This window comes from Varroa destructor, unplaced genomic scaffold (assembly GCF_002443255.2).
Source record: "Varroa destructor unplaced genomic scaffold, Vdes_3.0 BEIS01000001.1, whole genome shotgun sequence".
Taxonomy (NCBI): Eukaryota; Metazoa; Arthropoda; class Arachnida; order Mesostigmata; family Varroidae; genus Varroa; species Varroa destructor.
The window spans coordinates 68,560,427-68,581,289 of NW_019211454.1; the positions used below are offsets into that span (position 1 = coordinate 68,560,427).

At 37.4% G+C, this 20,863-nt stretch overlaps 1 protein-coding gene and 1 long non-coding RNA gene across 7 annotated transcripts in view; one reads left to right on the top strand and one right to left on the bottom strand.

Annotated features, from left to right (window-relative positions):
- Window positions 1-20,863, top strand: part of LOC111255457 (uncharacterized) — an 86,684-nt gene that overhangs the window by 56,051 nt on the left and 9,770 nt on the right. For all 5 annotated transcript variants that reach the window (XR_015319279.1, XM_086977670.1, XM_022817429.2 and 2 more), the window contains 4 exons: window positions 13,014-13,240; window positions 14,492-14,744; window positions 16,086-16,278; window positions 19,748-19,966. Coding sequence is in view for 4 of the 5 variants with exons in the window: in XM_086977670.1 (XP_086833796.1) it covers window positions 13,014-13,240; window positions 14,492-14,744; window positions 16,086-16,278; window positions 19,748-19,966 (892 nt within the window). In the remaining variant the exon portion in view is untranslated. The remainder of the gene's footprint in view (window positions 1-13,013; window positions 13,241-14,491; window positions 14,745-16,085; window positions 16,279-19,747; window positions 19,967-20,863) is intronic.
- LOC147759020 (uncharacterized) lies at window positions 974-11,302 on the bottom strand. 2 transcript variants are annotated; one of them, XR_015319287.1, is made up of 4 exons: window positions 10,916-11,302; window positions 8,383-8,891; window positions 7,293-8,021; window positions 974-1,757 (listed from the first exon to the last, which is right to left on the bottom strand). It is a non-coding gene; the product is annotated as an uncharacterized LOC147759020 (long non-coding RNA). The 2 variants fall into 2 exon arrangements; XR_015319286.1 differs by having other exon boundaries at window positions 7,293-8,891.

Below are 20,863 nucleotides of genomic sequence, written 5' to 3' on the forward strand. Positions count from 1 at the left end.
CTTTGCTAGCCTCGCTTTGTTTGTTAATAGCTAAGTGTCGGAAATACACAGTTAGAGAGTTTTTTTTTTTGATCTTAATGCCATCGTCCTAATCTGCTTATTTTCTTTGTTTCGGACGCCAAATATGGGAGAAGGATTACTGCTAGATAAGCCTACATCCCTGAGTTATAGAGTTGTCATCACACGCGGGATAAATGTTCTGCTCTGCGTGGTTCGTTTTTGACATGGAAAAAATATGAGCTGTAAAAACTGCTATTGAACATGCTTTTTCTATTGTGCGAGTTATGTCCGAATACTCAACTGAGACTGGGAGCCTTCTAACTGCATATAATATCTGAGTACCAGTAAATGAAAGCTAGGGATGACAATCATTATCATCTAATATATATGAATCATTAATATATTGTAAGCCATTATAATACTGGAATGAACAGTAAATCACACAGCACATACGTACAAATCAAACCGGTGGCGCTATTATGACAGCGTGACGGATCATAGAAACGTAGTAATTTTTTCAGAAGTGCCAGCAAAGTAGACATATATAAAATATATATCATCATATAAAAAGCATCTGAGAAGTGCTCTAAGCTAGAGTACTAGCGCATCATCATAACGTCTAATGATTTTTGCGTAGAATCTGCCCGGTATGTCCTTTCATTCTTCACTCAATTTGATGGACTAAAAAGAGTATTGACAAAGCGAATACTTCATAAAAAAGGAGCCATTCAAAAAAAAATAGTTCGTGTTTATTTGGAGGACACGCATGAATCCAAATGATTTTTTTTGACTCGTAACTACAAATTTTTAGAAAAATGTAGAACAAACGGGGTCAGAAGCGTGTTGCCAATTCGCTATCGTCATTTTAATATATAAATAAAAATTGAAGACATTGACATTTCAAGAAAAAAACCCATTAAAACGTTGCATGACATGCCGGTGAAAGCCGAGCTACAGGTTGTGCCTAATTTAAAGTTGTTCCTTGAGAAACGTAGTTTTAAAAAATATTCCTTTACTTTGTGCAGTATAATCTATATTTTAAAGCGTTTATGAAATGAGAAAAATAGCGGAGCATAGGTGCGAATTTAAATAAAAATGTAGTTTATTTCTATATAACACATTGCGTTGCCTATAGAGGCAGCACTAGCATTGCACAATGAGCATTCGAGTCACGACATCGATCATAAATGCGTCATGGATTTTGGGTTTTATAATTTATAATTCTGTGGGTTCCGAATACCTGCATAGGTTGATCTCGTAAGTACTTGACAATTTTGCTATTATTAGGCAACGCAATTAATAATGTGTAATTGATATCAAAATTCTTAAATGGTTTAGGTAACGAATCGCATAGGCCAAAAGAGGTAAATCATGTTTAACACCTTAACAGAGTGTCGTTTCCTATGTAGACTTCTCAATTTCTATTAGAAACACGCGACGCATGTAAAAAAGTATATGAGTTGGTGCAGTTCAACCCTAACGGGTAAGCGAAGACCTAAATAGACCAAGAGAACGCGCAGCAACTGGTTCGCGGATACACAAACAACCCATATTAGACTTAAACCGGGTCACTACTTATAAAAACAGCAAAACTCTGCCCGTACGAAGCATCACGCAAAGTATTAGTTCCCGAGTGACTAGCTGGTGGTCTTCCGGAGACAGTAAAACTACTGCTTCGACAAAACGGCGGCTAGACCTCTGCTATGATGTTGTGCACTTCAAATAGAAGGGACGTGCCAGAAGGCTTCCGAGGACCTCTGCGAATGAGAGAAAGAAGGAAGGCATGATTAAGCAAATGGGGTTACTTACCTGGTAGAAGATATCATGCCCAAGTCGATTATTTATTTTTGTCTTCTTCATATATAAAGCCAATTTTTTTTATCTAAATTGCTTTTATATATAAATCAGTTTAATGTCTCAACTGTAGAAGCAGACGCACCATTCTTTATAAGAACACGCGACGTATAGTCATAAAAAGATACTGGCATATAATATCCTATTCTTTATGTATGATAAGGTATCCCACAACGACAACATGTTTCCTAGTTTTTTTTTTATAGACGACGTTTTTATGGTCTAAACTGATATTATGTTATAGTTTCTAAGGAACAAAGTTTATTATTTTTATATGGACTAATGCAACTTCGAAAACATTTGCTTTTCGAATTCCAACCACGATTCCAATTTTTAAAACGTTTTAGCTTGAAAAGAGTTTGCCAGTGCAGAAAATAAATCAATAACTTTTTTCATTCTGACATTAAGAACTTCTCAGAGAATTCATAAAGCTAACTGAAGTCATAAGCGATATTAGGTCGTAAAGAAATCGCGTATAACTTTTTGCTCTCGATCAATTGTTATATAGAATTTTTCTATTATTATCTTGTTGCTTGTATAACGAAATGTCCTTTTACGTTTATAATATAAGCGTGAACATGCTAATTGTATGTAAAAGTAGTATGTCTCATTTTTTTTCGTTATTCAATTTTTTACCGACGTTAAAAACTATAACATTCAAACTGACATATCTGAAGTGTAGATTGGTTTGCGAAATTGATCCTTTGATTTAGAAGACAAGTCTTCTATCTATCTTTTCGACAACCAAAAAGCGTAGACATAGCTGAAAAGCGGTCATCGTCGACTTGTACTTATAGCTTTACCGATCCGGTTGCCAATTCTCGATACGTTTATAGTCATTCTTTTCAACAGAAACCTTGATAGCTTTAATAAAATCCGTAATGCCAACGAGAGGGGGGTTGATCTCGCCGTCACAAATGAATTGGTTCAGTATTTCTGGGTCTTGGCAGACAGTCAATACAGATACGTTGAAAACTCGTTTGCTAGAACTTGCAGAGGAGCGGCTTTTGAATGGCATATCATGCTTGATTAATGGCTTCTATAAATTGTGATCATTTCCCGTAACTATTTTCGATTAAGCTTCAAGAGTTTCCGCTTTTGAGGCTTCCTGGCTGATATGTAAGCCGAATTTGGCTCTATAAGGCTTTAATCTACGAAGGCGTTGGTTACATAATGCTAGGATCTTTAAAGAGTATTCTGGAATAAATTTTTGGTTCATGAGATGTCAAGCATTTTTAAAAAACCATATATAAGAGTACTAGGGAAAAAAATGACCATTGCAAATACACAGAGATAATCAAAAATTAAAATAAAATTCGTAGCTCATGGTGGTATTTCGAGTCGGATAACACACTGGGGAACATACTAAACTTGTTAACAATTTTTCCGAAAAAAAACAAGTCGCTCGGCCTAGCTGCTGGTTTTCTACCGTGCAAAGAGAAAAGAAGGTTAGAGCATGACCATTTGCGTCATTAATATAAATAAAGGGATTATATGATTACATAATATAAGGAAATCATATTTGGGCTCTTTAGGATATCAAAAAAAAACGTTTTGCTGCATTGTCCTTCAGAACAGTCATAAAAAAAGGCTCTCAGATCTATCCTAGGATGGTCTGTGCGGTAATTTTTTTTAAAATTCTGATTGAAATTAGCCAAGCTACGATTTTTGCTTTACAAAAGGTTGGGTAACTTTGATAGAACAGAGGCTATCAACAAAAGATTTTCCAAAGCTAATCTGAAAACAATCGTCTGAAAGTTGAAGATTAAGTAACCTTTACTTTATGATTAATCCTTACCATTAAACTTTTTAATGCATGGCTAAATTGCATACATTGTTTATCCGAATTGTATCAGTCAGTGAAATTTCAAGTTAATCTAACGATTAATGCTGAATTGGGATTTATATGTGGGACACAAGTGGTATAGCTTACAAATACTCTCGCTTACTAGATCACTCCCAGTTATCTAATACATTGTTATTTTTAATTTTTCCTCAGCGGTTTCGGGCTAAATGCAGCTATGTTCGAAGGGAACATTTACATAAGAACCGCTTAGGAGCGTCTACATATTTTTTGGCGCAGCTGGCCGCAGAAAAATAAATTTTCGTGTATATTATGAAGCTACTCACTCAGCAATTGTTTAAACAGAAATTGCTGGACCTGTAAAAAAGGCTATAGTTTGATGTGAAGTTGAAAGCTAAGTAAATATAATAGGAGCAAACGACCCAATAAATGAATACAGTCGTATGCTATGCACTTCCCTAAGTGTACGCTTAATCTCACAGTCAGGTCAGCGCTGGTCCGATGAACCATACTAGTCTAAGATCTTTGAGAAACATGTTTTAAAAGAAAGTCACTTGCGGTATGAAAGTTAGAAGGTTGCTGTATCTTCATAAGATATAGAGAGATCCCATTATGCTTATAATGTACTCCGTGTCCTATAAGATTTTGGAGGTTCTGCAAGCCTCTCTGCCATCATCGCTTGTGTCTGCGGCCGCATGACTCAAGTGGATGATCTAGAGATTTACCTTTCGCCTGGTTGTATGTCACGCCTGCAAGACGGTTTTTTGACAAAAGGATAACACTTCAGATAAATGCCTCCGTTCTCCCAATTTCCATCAGCGTCGTCTCGAAAAATTGACGCCTGTTACTTCACCGTACATTAATCTATCTTATAACGAAAGCCGACGACTTGTTATCGTTATTTTTAAAAAGCCGTCTAAATAAATAACTTGCGGAAGTCGACGGGAGAGCTATGGAGGGAAAAGATGGCACACCACAGATGAAAACCAGTAACTTGTATGCCGTTTGCTTAAGCTAGCTAGCTTATTACCAAATTTCCGGCTATATAGGTCATCGATATAGCAGGAAACAGCAGCAAGGGGTGCTAACCGATATAGCACAAAGGAAACTTCGAAAAGGTAAATCCTTCACTTGTGGCAGCAGCTTATATATGAGAATCACATGTGCATTAATAATCGTCGAATATGAACTTTTGAGAACTTCAAGATTTGGATGCATCAACTGTCAGTAGACCAAAACAAGTATTTTGCATTGTATATCCGGACTGATATTAAACAACGCTTCGGACAGGCCTAAATACTATAGAGCTGCCTATTAGCAACTTTGCTGACTATATGTATAGAAAGAGAACGATCAATATAACTAAGCGGAAAAGGGATGAAAACTATAATACCTATCAAGGTATAGGAACAGCCATTCTGCAGGGCGGCGTATCACCAAACAGCCTAGATTTGAGTCAAAAAAGAACTAGGTAGACTTAGCAAAATGGCCGACTATAACTGCAGTTATGAACGTACTGCATAACCCTCAATAGTACATAGGACTAATTGGTGCAAAGCTAGTGGATGTCCAGCGTTCGTTCCTTTATATATATCTATATATAATAGATTGTTCGTTACGTATGATAAAATTAGGGATTAAGTTGAATTGTAGAGAACCTGAATGATTTAACGCTGCATTACAAACCTTTTACTTATTGTAGTTTCGGGTTCATAAAACTTTAGCATTTAACTGTTACAAAACGGCTACTTCCTGTGTCTGTGAATTTTCTTATGACAATAACTCGTTGCATAATCTATGAGTCAACCGATTTGCGGACCGCAATGAGTAAAACAGGTCCATCGACAACGCGTTCTCTGTGCGTTCCAAAAAATCGATGTTATATCTGTTTAGTTGTCCGCGTCTGGGTGACTGATTATTTCCCAAATATTCGCGGAAACAGGAAAATGATTAGCCTGTTGATCAGTCGTACTTCCTCTCTCTCTCTCTCTCTCTCTCTCTCTCTCTCCCCACTGCTCTCCTCTCCTCTCCTCTCCTCTCCCCTCCTCTCCCCCGATAACTAGGTCGGGTATATTTCAATCCTAATTCACCAGTTCATTAACATGATCACTTGTTTGCAAACGTAGTAGTAGTGAATAACTGCAATTCAATAGTAGCTCTGTATCATGTGATAACGATTGTCAAGGAACTTTTCCACCAATTTCAATGTGCCCGTCGTATAATAGTTAGCGTTGTCGGCTAACCTAAGTAATTATAGACCCACAATTCTCTCCATAATGACATTTTTCAAACAGAATCAAGTTTCTGCCTGCATGAAGGAGCGTGCCTTCCTCGCAGTCACCCAAATAGGAAAAGCTGTCTTTTCTAATAGCGTTATGATACTAACAAACATCCTCAAAGCTCTGTAATAGGACCTTTTTGTTTGACTTTATTTTCCGTTAGCAATAGCTCTTTGCTCTGTAGACCAGTTTAATTTTCTAAGGACTTCTATTCTCGGCAAAAAGGGGCAAAAAAGCAAACAAAGTTAGTAAAATTAGCGATAGTCTAGATAATGTTATGAAAGCATTATCTTCGCTCCAGTTGACACTGAACGTTTATAAAACTAGGCCTGTTGTCTTCCAGTCAACTCAGTCAAATGTCCACATGGGGCTTACCGCTGCAGGAGGGCATACGCAGCGGTTAAAGCGCTTAAATTAAATCACATCGAAGGCAGTTGTGTGCTTATCTGTTTTTGTAAGATTGGTGTCCCTTTATTTGTTGGCATAAGCAAGGCGCTGGCATTACATAAGCAGCATTAAGAAGTCTTAAATTTTTTAAGATGACTCAATTCAAGTGGTGCTTGAGCTCCGTTGATCAAGCTCACTCTCAAAGATTCCCTCCCAGCATATAATTTCCAGTATTCATAGCCTATTGTCCACAAAATCTGCGATTAGGTCAACTTTGAAATAATCGAACGAAAGATTCAGTTCTCATCTAAAAGTAAGACTACGGTTGCCCAACATGCATGACAAACATTATCCTCTAGATGCCAAACCTAAAGTGACAGAAGATTACGTATCGAAAAAAATGGGTTTTTTTTTTAGTACAGCTGGTGTTTAGCTAATGCCGTATCGTTTCCATTCCGAACACATTGTCAGCACTTCGTGTCAACGTGCGTACGTCATAATATCCTGAGCTAAGTATATTTGGTTAGAATGAAAACGGTCAGATATTTTTTCAACTCACGATATTGTTGTGTAGTATGTTCTTTTACAAATCACGCTCCAAGGGATTAACTAGTTAAATTTAAATAGAAATGCTCTGTTCTTCCTCGAAGTACGCTCCGAAAACAAGAAGGCATTATTGTTACTAGACAAGGCCGCCGTTTCAGACGACACATAATGGCGAGAATCTTTAACCAATAGCAAAACTACATAATTAAAACAAATAGCGTAAACATTACGATCCTTTCTTTCTGCTCTCACTTATTTATTTTACTCAAAACATAAACACTTTTAAGTCACAATCTATTGCCTATAGCTGACCTTATTATTACAGCTCTTTTTATGGCGATGTCATCATTGTTATTGTTAAATCTATAGCTTAATTGACGCTGTTCAGAGTGTATTTGAAACGAAAAATTATAACTACGTACCGATACGTGCGGAGATCAACAGAATAAGGTCAGACAAAGAGCTCTGACCTTCTTGGCATGTTTATGACGAACTTGTTTCACCGGTTGTGCTCCAGAAACCACTTGAGCCATGTTTGGAATTAATTAAATGTAAGCCAAATTCGTAGGTACGCTTAATTTCAAGTGTTGGTTTGCACGAAGTTAACTGATAAAAAAAACCTATAGAATCCACTGGTCTTCCAAGTTAAACATAATCAGAATGCTAGACATTATTTGGCACGCTTCACACTTACGCTAGTCGCTGAAGCAATGCGTTCATATTGTGCGAATGACTTATTAATACTGGTCGTAAATGATTGGAAGGAATTATTAGGGACTTTTCAGATCGAGATAAACTAAAAATCTTCGATATCTATCGGATTCCACCTTAAATAAGCCGTTTTAAGATCATCTCTTCGCTTCACACGGAGAGCCTATATCTTGGCCATTAAGCGTACAATTGTATCTGTTCATTATTTTAATGGCGGAATAAGCTAAAATTAAATTATCATACATACGGGAGCACTAAAAAGCAGTGTTTCGGCTACCACGCATGTTATCTTGCAAAATTTAGACAAAGGCGTACGACGTTCGTATTGTTAGAACAGTCACGTTGGATATTACGTTTGGCAGCCAGGGCGTAGACTCTTCTCAGATCTATATAAAGTTGGTCACTCGTTTTGTTTCGTCAGCAGTTTGCCATGAAGAAAGCTGAACAAGTATGACCAACCCAGTCCAGAGGATAAAAAAAACAGCAGAAATTCAGTGTTTACTAACGTTCGGCATAATTAATAGTGTAATAGATTTGATACTCTGTCATTTATAGTCATAAGATAACATAGCTGTAGTATTATTTCGTTCCGGCCTTGGAATCCGTGCAAAAACTTTTTCATATCTATATATTTTCTGTCAATATAGTAGATATAAGTGAATCCCTCGAGCGATCCAAAGCAGAACACGAATTAATCGTTAATTTAAACTATCCACATTGGGCTTGTTTATCCAAAGTTGCATGAGATTAGTCGATGTAATAATGCCTTCTTGAAGATCAAAAAAAGGGCCTCAAACATACGATATGATTCTCCTCGAGCGCGTCCGGTTTTATCGATTTCGACGACATCCGTCATGATATCGGGAAGATAGAAGGCGCGCCATTCCATCGGGATATTCAGGCGCAGAACGATAGCGAGTTAGCTATCAATACTTTCTTGTCAGTATTTTATTACGTTATTAGTTAAAAAAAAAACCGCTTTGCGTCACCCTTCTACGTGCAGTAATTAGGGCTGAATAGCGTCTCGATGAGAATTTGGCAATTCTGCACGCGAAACCAACGGTTACTATTACGCAGTTTCATCTGCAAAGACGTAGCAAGAAAAAAAAACCTTAATCTAGTATTATGTAATTCGCTATCTAACGCTTCATTATGAGAGCGTTCATCATAGAAGTTTCTTCCATAGCAACTTCAAGTTTCTTTGTACAAAGATAACACATGTCCGTCTTGAGGCATGCTTATACCAAAGGCGCTTCGACATCGGTCATGCCTTGATCGCTTTCAGTGAAGATCATCGAACGTCATGTCATCTGGAATATTGCCATTGTTCCAACATATAGTATTACAGGTTTTTAGATTTTAGCGAAACCGGAAGTTTTTTGAAAGATATCTCATTCGCTTTTTTCATAAAGAGGAGGTAAATATCGTTGTTATTACCTACTTCGTTTGCTTTTCCAGTAAGATTCATAGAGAAACGACCGAAATGTTTTGACTGAAGATGAACAATTTAACTATAAACTAGCAGTGCAATGTGGACAACATTGCTCGCATATCATCATCGTGAGGTTTGTACTGAATAAAAAACCCTTTGGCCTTTTCGAGCCATTGCCTATATCAAGAATCAAATTGCATGTAAAATATAGGAACTTAGCCTGAGTAACTTGAGCTTAACTTAGAAATCTTTCGATGCGGTTAGCAATCTATTTTGTAATAATGTTACACAATCCGCCAGACAGGACCGAATGACACCCACAGGCTGGTGATATTTGTTATGCTAAATCTGGGTATAAAGTTAGCGTTTAGGCTACAAATTTAACTTCGCGCTTATGGGCTATTCAGCACAACGCAACTTTAATGGATTGAAAATGCCACCGGCGGAAAAATTTCCTTGTGACCATGAATATTTGGTTTCATACCTGTCACAAATACCCTCTTCATCTCATAAATACGTTGTTGTTTACCTTAGTTTTCCCACCTTACGAATAAAGCATGGGCAGATATTGTCGAATAAAAATATAATGAAAGGCGTAAGGAGTCAAGCATAATGGGCAAACTATTTTTTCGAGCTTCAATATTATTTTAGCTAGCTGTCAACAGGTTTTCGCTTAGCGCATACTTGCATTTATCGAGGTTGTAAATGTAGACGTCTAAAGGCGTTTCTTAGTCACGAGAACACGGTGTTCTTAGAAATTTAGATCTGTAGCATACATATTATATTATATATAAGTCTCTTTGCTATCGTAGTGAAAGGTGCATACCGTTTGCAGGCGTGCTTGTCTTATGACGCGTGAATTTATGTGAATATATATAAATACATATATTAAGACCGATATATATATATATATATATATATATATATATATATATATATATATATATATATATATCGGCCTTAATCAGCTTCAGGGTGCCGAGAATACCATTACCATTAAATTTTGCTCAACTTTTTCTAGCACTTCCTTCAGGCACGGACACACGCAACACAGGTATCCAGTGTTGTTTCAATAGTTTTTGTTGGGTAAAAGGCAAAATAGGACAGGTGTAAAAAAAGTCAATGTTTTTAAACCTGAAACCTTTATCTTTGAAGTCTTTGAAACCGCACAATAAAGAGGACAGAAAGCATATCCTAAACCCTTTGTTGTGTTGCAACAAAATACATTGTGTACAGCACGATGGGCTTCAATTTTACTAGGACCGCTTGCATCAGCTTTCTGGCGACCGCATCAGTGGTTAGCGGAGGTGCTGCTTGCAGAATCGGGCATGCGACACACACGTATATATATATATGTATATAGGTTTTCGTAACTAAGAAAGGTTCTTGGTAAACAGACTATAATTACTAGGGTTACTTATACAAATGATTTTAAAACATCGGTTTACAATACATTTTATTCAACATAATGAATCGATTATTGTAGGTATATTCGAAGGAGCAAGATAAGAAATTAGCTCGCCTGTAAGCTTATTAAAAAAAAGAAAAGGTTTACTACGTATAACTATTTATTCTGCTTTGGATCAATGATTGCTTCGAGTGAGATAATACATGTCTCAAATATAGAGTTACGGTTATCACACTACATCTGTGCCATATTTCGTTGCATGAAGTAGAAATCCCTAAATCTGGTATATGGGAGAGCATCTAGAAGAAATGCGGAGAAAATTCCGCCCGATCTGTCAAAACTATCCGTGTTGCACATTTTACTTGTGGACCGTAATCGACAGATATCAGCTAAGAGGACACAAGCAGCAACAATGGGAATACCAAAAATCTAGTTGTACATGCGATGTGGATAGGATAGCCAGCTAGCTGGGTTTAGGTTTGAAGCACCCTTACCTTTATTTTTCCAGAGGTCCAGGAAGTTAAATTTCGACGTCAAGAAGCTTAACTTTGTCAGTTCCTCTTGATCCTATTTTTTTGTCGTGACCGTGGACTAGTAATTTCGAATGAATACTATCGCAAGTTAACATTGAAAGCTAGGCGCTAAGGTGCTGTTACTTTTATTTTTCTCCCACCGTTGCTCTGACGATTACCTCTAATGCTGTGCGTTTTACACTGGCAGAACGAGTCACTGACTCGTCGAGGAGCCTACGGTAACGAAAATATTAGGCAAAAACGGGAAAGGCATAGCTCTATATTCAGATTCAAATGCTTCAACGCGATAATTTTCCAAAAGTAATATTATTATTCGAATTATCAGAATAGTGCCGTACGTTGCTTTAATTTTTACAGTACGAAACGTAAAACAAATCGCCAATTTCCAGCCCTCGAATCAAAGGAGCAGGCGCATAAATAAGTAAGTAAATAATAAGTACACTGTATTAAAATGCTTGCCAAACTAGCAGTAAATTACAGACACTTGTCGAAGATGTTTATAGATCGTTTCTGAAACTTTAAAAAAAGATAGTTTTTGTTATTTAACGTCGGGTAAACTCAATATTTATGTGTCGATATAATACACCTAGCCAAGCTCACGTATAGCTGCTTTTTATCATTGTTTCTAATATATATTTATATGATTAATTAAATCTTAATTTATAAATTATCTAAGTGTGATTGCTTAAGAAACGAATCATAATTATACTATTTGCTTAAACTCTGACTGTTCTAGTACTTGTTCACGCTTTGGGAGAAACATCTATCGCTTTGAAATTGAACCTGGGGTGTAAGTGTTTTAAAAGACTGAAGTCATCTTGAATTATCTTCCGAGACACTGGCACTGGCACTGGTACTGTTCGCTCTCTAAAATCAACTGAACAAGAGCCAAACAATTAAATGTATTAATTCCATTCTGGTAACAGTGCACTGTGTGAAGATGTTTTGATTTTTTTCTGGACGATTTAAAGGATGAAAACAAACAAAAACTCCAGGCATTGATGGATAAAGCTCGCACTGAGTTCTCAGAAGCGACTTGCTGTTCAGTTGAGAATAGCTCAATTAATGATTTTAATGGTTTAGACGCTGGGAAACAAATGCCTGTGATAGCGGTGCGTATTTACTATGAATGAACGAAACAGCTGCGGCTATATAAGGCGTTAACTTTATCAAGTTTGCTAAAAAAAGGTCGTTACTGGTGAGGGGCTGTGCATCATCTACTCTGATCAAATATCTAAAATATATCACCGACAAGCGGGAAAAACTCACAAATAGAATATGTTCCCGTTCATTTGGCGGAGTACTCCCTCGTGTGCTTGTCAAATGATTGTCGTACAACGATATAAATTAATAGTCAAGTTATATATTTAAGAAATACAGAGTACTCGTAGAACAGCACAAGAGTTAGAGTCGGAATTTATTTCAAATCTGTAAACAAAATATGGTGCACATTGAGAACACCCGCTCGCAGTGACGGTCAGCCTTAAAATCCACGCTTGAGTTTATAAAAAATACACTATATATTTGAGACATAATAAATGGCAGAGTGGAGTCCTCTACAATACATGCTTCTGCAAATAGGAATAGCTACATAAGTATACAGCAAATATTAGGACATCTCACTCATTAATAGCTCGCACCATAGAAAATGGCGATTTTGACTAGAAACTCTATTGTCTGTTCGATCTCATATTTAAAAAAAAAAAAAAAAAAAAAACACTTATCTGGAAATTCTGAATTCGGCATAGTTTTATAGATTTCAAAAGACAAAAACTTTATTTATACATGACAAAGAAAAACTTGGCTGATACTATTCGGAATATGTTCGATTTCAAAAAGTGTTTCAAAACTATGGAGAGGTGTATTTGAAGACAAACGAAAAAAAACTAAGCAGTAAGATCCATACGTTTTTTAACCTTTTGAAAAAAATGCTGGACTTTCAATAGCCTTCTATTTCGCGGGCCCTCTACAGGACTCATTTTTGAATATCATCATTCGTCTTTTAGGGTATCAGTGCATAAGGCTAAACATGACTCAATGAAATTGCCATTTTTTTTAGGAAATTACTTGGAGATAGCGGATTTCTGTAGCGAAAAGAAGGTGAGTCATCTGTTCGTTTCACCAGACGAGTTGTCGGACCTCGCAACGTATTTCCGCGTGACGACTCCCCTAGCCAAACATATATTTCTCAAGAGCATTAAGCGTATCACTTGTTCGGGAGACACCCTGCCGCTAAGGAGTACTTACCAGGACGTCATGTCGTCGTTTTCTGGAGTTGATACAGAGGTTCGTTTCTCAAGACTTGAATATAATAACTGCATTTTGATATTCCTACTATTTCAGTCTTCACAAACATATGCGATTTCCCGTAGTACCTCGACGCACGTAATTTTATCGTGTTTATGTGTTTGTAATGTTCCATCTGCATTGTCTCCGATCGTCCGAAATATCACAGATGTTCTATTCGTTTCGAGATTGGTAATTTTATATGTAATGTTCTTTATCTTTTGATATTTTCTCACACAAAAAAATATATCGTTAGTATCATGGACCTCGCTATATACCGAAATATCATATTATCAAGTGGTACCCAGTTTTACCTATTATATATATCATAATGTAATTTGAGTTCGAGTAAGATGTAATTGGTCTGAATTAGACATGAGATATTACAAAATACTGCTAAACAAACTTCTAGTTCCATGCCTAATTATATATAACTCGGATTTTTTTTTATAGACATCTGTCTTGGTTTCTGATTTTGCTGGCCTGGTTCTTTTACTAGAACCGAGTGCGAGATCCACACCAGCTAAATATCTATAACCGCATTGTGTTTGCTTTTCTATAGTAGTTACACGTGCAATATGATACGCCACGTTACCACGTGCGTGTTTGATTTTGTTTATTATTACGTACATGGTACGCGATTTCTTTAAATGGTGCCCTATCATGACACTCAACATTGTTTGGGTTAATCTTTTACTTCTATAAAATCTTATTGATGGCCATAAAAAGGCTGTTCCCTACATCATCGTCGATGTAAGAACGTGCGAACTACAACAGCAGCAAGAACAACTGACAACAATAAACACCGCTTTGCTCTGCCTATTTCGTAGCAGAAATAGGCATAAGATGCATGTAAGAAGGTCAGCAAATGTTTGCTTTTATCCACACCCTTATTGCTTTGTTCTGATAGTACTTTATGTGCTGCGTTTTTAGGACCAAACCTATAGATGCCATATTAATGCGAATGGCAAATAGTATTGTATAAAACGTGGAGAGATTAATCATCATGTGGCCTATATCCTACGCGTTGACGTAGGCCAATATTGCCACGCTTGTGCAAACACTCAAACGTTTATTATCCTTACTGCCGATTAATCTAACCCTCGTCTATTGCATGCCCTAAATTGTAATAGATTTTGTTATCGAGGATATTGTGTGAATCTTAGTAGGTTTGTGCATCCGCGAGAGCTATTGATACCTGTTTTCAATTTTAGCAATTATCTATATAATTATTTTCCTGTTTTGTTTAAGGTGATTTTCATGTTGACGAGTCAGGAGACGACAGAAATAGCTTGTGTCGGCTTGCCCGAATCACAGAAGTGTATTCCTATAGAAACCTGTCGGGCACAAGTAGAACATGGCGAACTTCAGCTGTTCAGCGATACGCACCAAATGCGTACCGGTCTTGGAGGAAATGGCAGTGGTGATTGCGTGTTCTATTCCGACGTCGTCGCCAACTGGATGCCGTTAAACCATATCCAAAACGTTATCTCTCAGACACTAGGTATGTCTGAAACTGATGGAAATTTTTCCATATAATTAGTCAAGTCAGAGTCCACATAAGGCCAGATTTGAATGTCGGTAAAAATCATTTAGATTTTATTGGAGTATTAGATAACTTAACGCTTTTTTTAAATGCCCTTGGCCATGTCTTTTGTGTGGACAAGGCTTCGAAGTCACCCTTTCCGTGTAATGTCAAGGACCTGCGCACTCTAGAAAAGGCCTTACCAGGGTAGACCTGGAGTTTTTCAACGAACCTACAAAATGTCATGGTACCTATACAAAGCCGTGGTAATACACTTGAAATGATGCGCCTTAGCTACGTATCCCACGTCGTTTCTGTATTTTTTTTTGTTAACCTAACGGTTAGAGTGCACTTTCAATCAAAACCTATCGATAATAGGCCACTGAATACATATTCGGTTCTCAATCAGTTTTATAAAGGATTTTAGCGCACCGTTCCTGTTGCTGAATCAATCGATTCTTTAGCGATACAAGCTTAATCAAACATTGACGGATAACCATTCCTTTTCCTTTGTTATTTCCTATGAGTGTCAAGACGTCAGAACGTGTTTCATCGTATCAAGTTGCGCTTGATACGATGAAATGTATTCTAATTAAAAACAAAGCTAAGGTCTATCATTAGCAACTACCTACCTGTAACTCAAACAATGTGTTTAAGACATATCAGGAGTCATCCTCAAAACAATCCAAGGCAAAAAGTAATTCCAGATAGGTTATTGAAGGTTTGCGTAACGGATCAACTGTTAAAAACACACGGAGGAGTGCCGATTTTCGAATCACGGTGATTTAATGAAAAAATGAAAACCATCATTTACTCAATATGACCCAGGTTAACCATTTTGGCAATGGTAACAAAATCATTTTGAATCGTTGAAAAGAGAAATACTAACTTGTGTTTATGATCTAGGGTTTCACTTTCCAGAAAGCAATTCGTGTTGACGATAAACCACATCTTATTTTACCATGACATCTTCGCACTTCGTTCTAAAACAAAGTAAAAATTGACCGCATCGAGGCGTATGGCCTTCTTTATGATTCCGTCCTACTGATTATTTCAGGCAATTCCTCTCTGCCGACTATCTATACTGACAACTGATTGCAACTATATTAAACCAATGTTCACCATGGACCCCATTTTAAACACAAAGAAGCAAGTTGTTGTTTTCACAAACATACTGAAGTCTATGTGGTGCTACTAACTCCTGACGGACCACTTTTAAACACGTTCTTTCTGTCTGAGTTTAAATACTTATTCAATGATCTAAGTGGCGCATTCATCGGCTTAATAACGTTCTAGCCTATCGTTCTGTTTTCTTTACAGGCCATAAAGAAGTGGCGATATTCCGTGATACTTTTCGTGGAGGCCTGATTTGTTTCTATCGACAGCAAGACGCATATTGGCCTGTCCTATTCAACAAACTATATCGCCTTCTTAAACCGGAGGAAAATCCTAAACTATTTCCGATTACAGGAGAAAGGCCTTGGGCTCCCCAGCAATACATCGAAGATTATCGGTAAAATTTTTAAGATATTACTTTCTATACACAGGGGCATGTAGATCAAAGCAATCAGCCACAAAAATATCCGCAGTCGACGTTAACTGTAGTGGCTTCACATTAGGACACCAGTTCTCGATATAAATTTTCTATGGTTCTCTGAAGCGGCCGGTCGTTCCATATAGATTGAATGATATGTTAACTCGATTTCGCAGCAAGCCTTACTACCTCAATTTGTGATCTTGAACTCATACTTACAGTGGTTACCAATACAAAATATAGGATAGATTACATCATACCTCAACTTAGACTTCATTACAAATAGAGCTATTTAACCACGACGCCAGCTACACTAAAAAAATATTTGCTTTCGAAGAACAATCTTTATTATTATTATTATAATAGAAACACGGATCGCAACCTAGGCATAGCTAGCTACTTTTTGAATTTTTTGGTATACTGCTCCAGTGAGGTGGCATCAAACTCATGGGTCTTGCAGATATAATGAAATGACATTGCTCCTTATCTTTATGCACCTTTTATTTGTTCCTCTTTCCCAACGAACAGAAACTTTGAAAAGCTTAAAACTAAACTAGAAAACCTTTGCTCGACAGCGTCATATGCACTCGATCTTACAAAAAAAATAACTATACTAGCTGCTTATTAGGTCGAACTTCATAATATGATGAAATAGATACAATCAGTAACGAAATTTTTTTTCGTCATTTGTTTCTTTTTTTCAAACAGTTGCTATCAGCCATCACCGCTATTTGAAAAGTACACAGCCTTTCAAATCCTTGCGGCCCGTTTTGTATCGTTTAGGCTCTTTCCTACGTGAAGATCTGACTGAACTGGTTTACACGAATTCACAAACATTGATTCCTCACTGTTCATAGTCACACAAGTTCGATGAGATCACCGAGGTAAATCGGAACAAGTGCCCATTTTTAGCGCCACTATTATAGGCAGTTCTGAAGTACCTATTCGTATCTTAGAATGACGACCACGCACAAGTAAGCCAAACTAGCATCATTCCTTTGCTGCCATCCTACGAATTTTTTTCTCACATCTAATACTCATAATAAATGCAAATAACTGGCTGGCTTAAATTACTATTATTATTATTGTTTTATGATCATTAGATTTATAAAAGCAAAATAGTAACAACCGAATCTTTTCAAATAGTGACATGTTTTTCTTTTAAAATACAAAACTAGTAGCGACACAACAGCGACGACTTTAACACGATGATACCCACTTGAAAATGCCCATCGATTCATCGGTAAGCAATGGAAATCATATATGACCGGAATTATGGTCCGGCTATATTTGCCGTCCCGCCACCCCTCTCCCCACTTGTTCTTGTCTTGGGTTGCCGGTCCTGCTACTCGTCTATCTTGAGATATCGTTTGCGGCTGCTTCCTGAGAGAGCGATTGCGACCTATGTCTCTGTTGTTGTCAAGGTCGCACTTGGGAAATCAGAAATCAAACCGTGCGTTTTCCTTATTACTGCTATATGAGTCGCCCTGTCTACACTTCCTTAGCTATCTATAGCTGGCTCCTTGTCCCGGGTACGAAACGCAGTATTTGGTTACCGCCCCAGGGACTTGACCTGAGGCAAACCAAGGAAAGGGCCGATATAACAGTAACAGGCTTTGGATGCCTGCAGGTCTTCTTTGCAGGTTTCGCTGGAATATCCGCAAAAACGTCGCTAGGTTTTTGCAGTTTGGGTTGTATTATCTGGCGAGCAGAGCAAGGCGGTATGGTATACTATTACTTTTAGTAAAGCCAGACATACGGTTTCAGATGTAATACTGTCGAAGTCCCAAGTAACTTGTAACTAACGAACTACAACTGGCACAGCTATGAATAGAACAAAATTAAATTGCCTCTGAACAATTTCTAGTCCTTTTTTCAACCTTTTATTGGCAATTTACTTAAACAGATGACATCGTCTGTCCTTCATAGGTCACTGCAAATGGTTTTTATTACTGGGCACACAGAGTTTCAGTAAAAAAAACTATTAAATCTTCTTCTTTTAAGATTTTTTTTTAACTGCTCTGTTTTATTAGTATCTGTTTTGTTACTGGCCAAATGTTATGTTTCACTGAAAATTTTTCACCATTAAAATACTATTCACAACGTTTCCTTTTTCTCTACAAAGCAGAAGCAATTATATTTTGAGGTATAGCAAATTTTGTTTCAGGTCCAGGTTCCTGCAATGGATGTTTCCAGCTGCGGAGAAGCACGGTTTTCTTACGTAGGCAACATATTTATCTAATCACTGACATTCAAAAGCTACCGAAGTAGTCTGAGATATTTGTGCCCCATACGACAGGTACCCTATGGTATGGCCGATTTCGAAAATAATTGATTACTAGTTTCGATATAAATTCGGTCTGCATATGCCTCGAGGAAGAAAGGGAGGGAGGAACGTAGGGGACAGATCTAAAAAATGGCATCTCGATTTGAGAAAACGAACCTTACCTCGATCCATCATCTTGAAAGGGTTGGGTTGGGTTAGGTTAGGTTAGGTTAGGTTAGTAGAGTCGCTCGTTAAGATGGGCCGCACCTATGCAAACACGTATCACGAAATTATAGCTGAAGTTTACATACACTTACCATACAAGGAGTAAATATCCGAAGTCGATTCAGAATCTTATAATCTCGGCTAAACGCGGATTAGAAGGTGACAAAAAAAAGTAAACCTTTCTATTAGCATCTTTATGAGCAAAGTATATATATACGAATAATGCACGATATAGCAAATTGACATTTGTCCAAAAGGGACAACCAACATCAAAAAGGAAACTTCCTTAACAGCACTAACCTGTACATCAAGACAGTAAAAGCGTCACACGTCATAACATAAGCTTTTGTGTTCCCTGCTCGAATGAATAGTTCTGACAGGGGTAAATAAAAGACTTAAGTGATGTTCTTTCCAATTCCGATTCTATAGGAAGCCGCCTTCTTTTATGCATTCATCAATAAAGTGTTGATTCATATTGACATCCAAAGCGCCTCATTGTAATTAAATAAGGTGATCTTCTAGAATGGTTTGAAAATGTCGTAGATAGTCGTACATAACAGTTGCAACTGCTCGTATGTCAGTTCCGATTGTTTCCTTCCAAATAATACATAATAAAGCCAATAGGCATACAATGCACACGCTTCGGTCGATTGAAGACCTATCGACTTAGCACAGCTTCGTTATGAGCAGATCATGCAGCCTTCATTCGCCATTTATTCAATTTTGACTCTAAGCACACGCGAAGAGTACTGTCCTTTTTCAAGCTTTGTAGTAAAATTCTCAACGTCCTTTTACAGACCACCAAATACCGTGTGTCCGGCAGTATTAATTTTTCGCTAACGGCTACATACACTGAGCGTCGCAAATGTCGTTTTTTTTCTGTGTAACGATTGTAATGACTTTTTAATTCACTTAATTATAGTTACTTGTTTTTTTTTATTATATTTGTGTCTGCAGCGAGTGTGTGACAAAGCTTTCGGAGATGCCAGTCACAGCTTGTGTCTTCGAGGGCTCGAAGATGCTATTTGCAATGGCCGATCGTCTCAGCGATGTCTCCATAGACGACTTTGAGGTTGACAAATCACTAAGCGAGTATGGGGCCACAGTTGACCAGCTGAGCCTAATTGCTGAAGACTTCGAAGAGATGGGCTTCATTAGCACATTTGTGCAAGACAGGTTAGTTAAAAAGCAAATTTAAAGGTAGAAACAACCTTTGAATTTATGTGGAAATGCAAATTAGCATCCTTGTATTTGTAAGCGATATTGTGTCACAGCTGTATCCCTTTAGGGTATCCAATTTAGGTAAGGCATAGAGTTAAGGAAGACTTAGGTAGTCGTACAAAGAAGATCACAAAGTATTCGCTTGCGTATGCATATATTTTATAGGCTATTTTCCTTAGCAGAAGCTCATGTCAAATAACACGAGTTCAGCTTCTTCAACAGCAATCGTGCATATTCCTGACTGGCAAACCGAGTTGTTAACGAAGCGATGCGATCTTACGTGGAAAGAACAGTGACAGTCATGTAATTACCAGAAAAACAAAAAGCGATCTATTCTTTAAACCATAGCAGTTGCGACTTTAAAGTTCATGAGATTTTAACGGATTATATTAAATGACGTGCCCCCTGTCCCAAAACTAACCATGTTAGCTTAATCCTAGCAGAATCTAACTCCTACTCTGCCTCTGATTTATTAATCTATTCAATTTAAAGGGACGGATTTCCCACGATAATCCTTCAAAATCCTATGATATCTTATTTAAGGAAAGTTGAGATATCACACCTTTTAGTGATAGGGCGCTAGGGGTACCTGTTAAAATACCTATACCTGTGGGCACAAACACGATTGTGAATTTTCAAGATTTAGATTGAACATTGCGTTCACCCACCTCTATGGTGTTATTAAGTATTATGCGGTCGTCTTCAGCAGTTAATAATTAAGAAACAGTGTAATAGTTACTACTTGGCATTCCACTATACTAGTTCGCGGTGTTAAATAAGACCCTTAACGAAGTAAAGAAGTCAGCGATCTGGAACTCACGAATAGTAAGATTATTCTTTTGCCATTATACA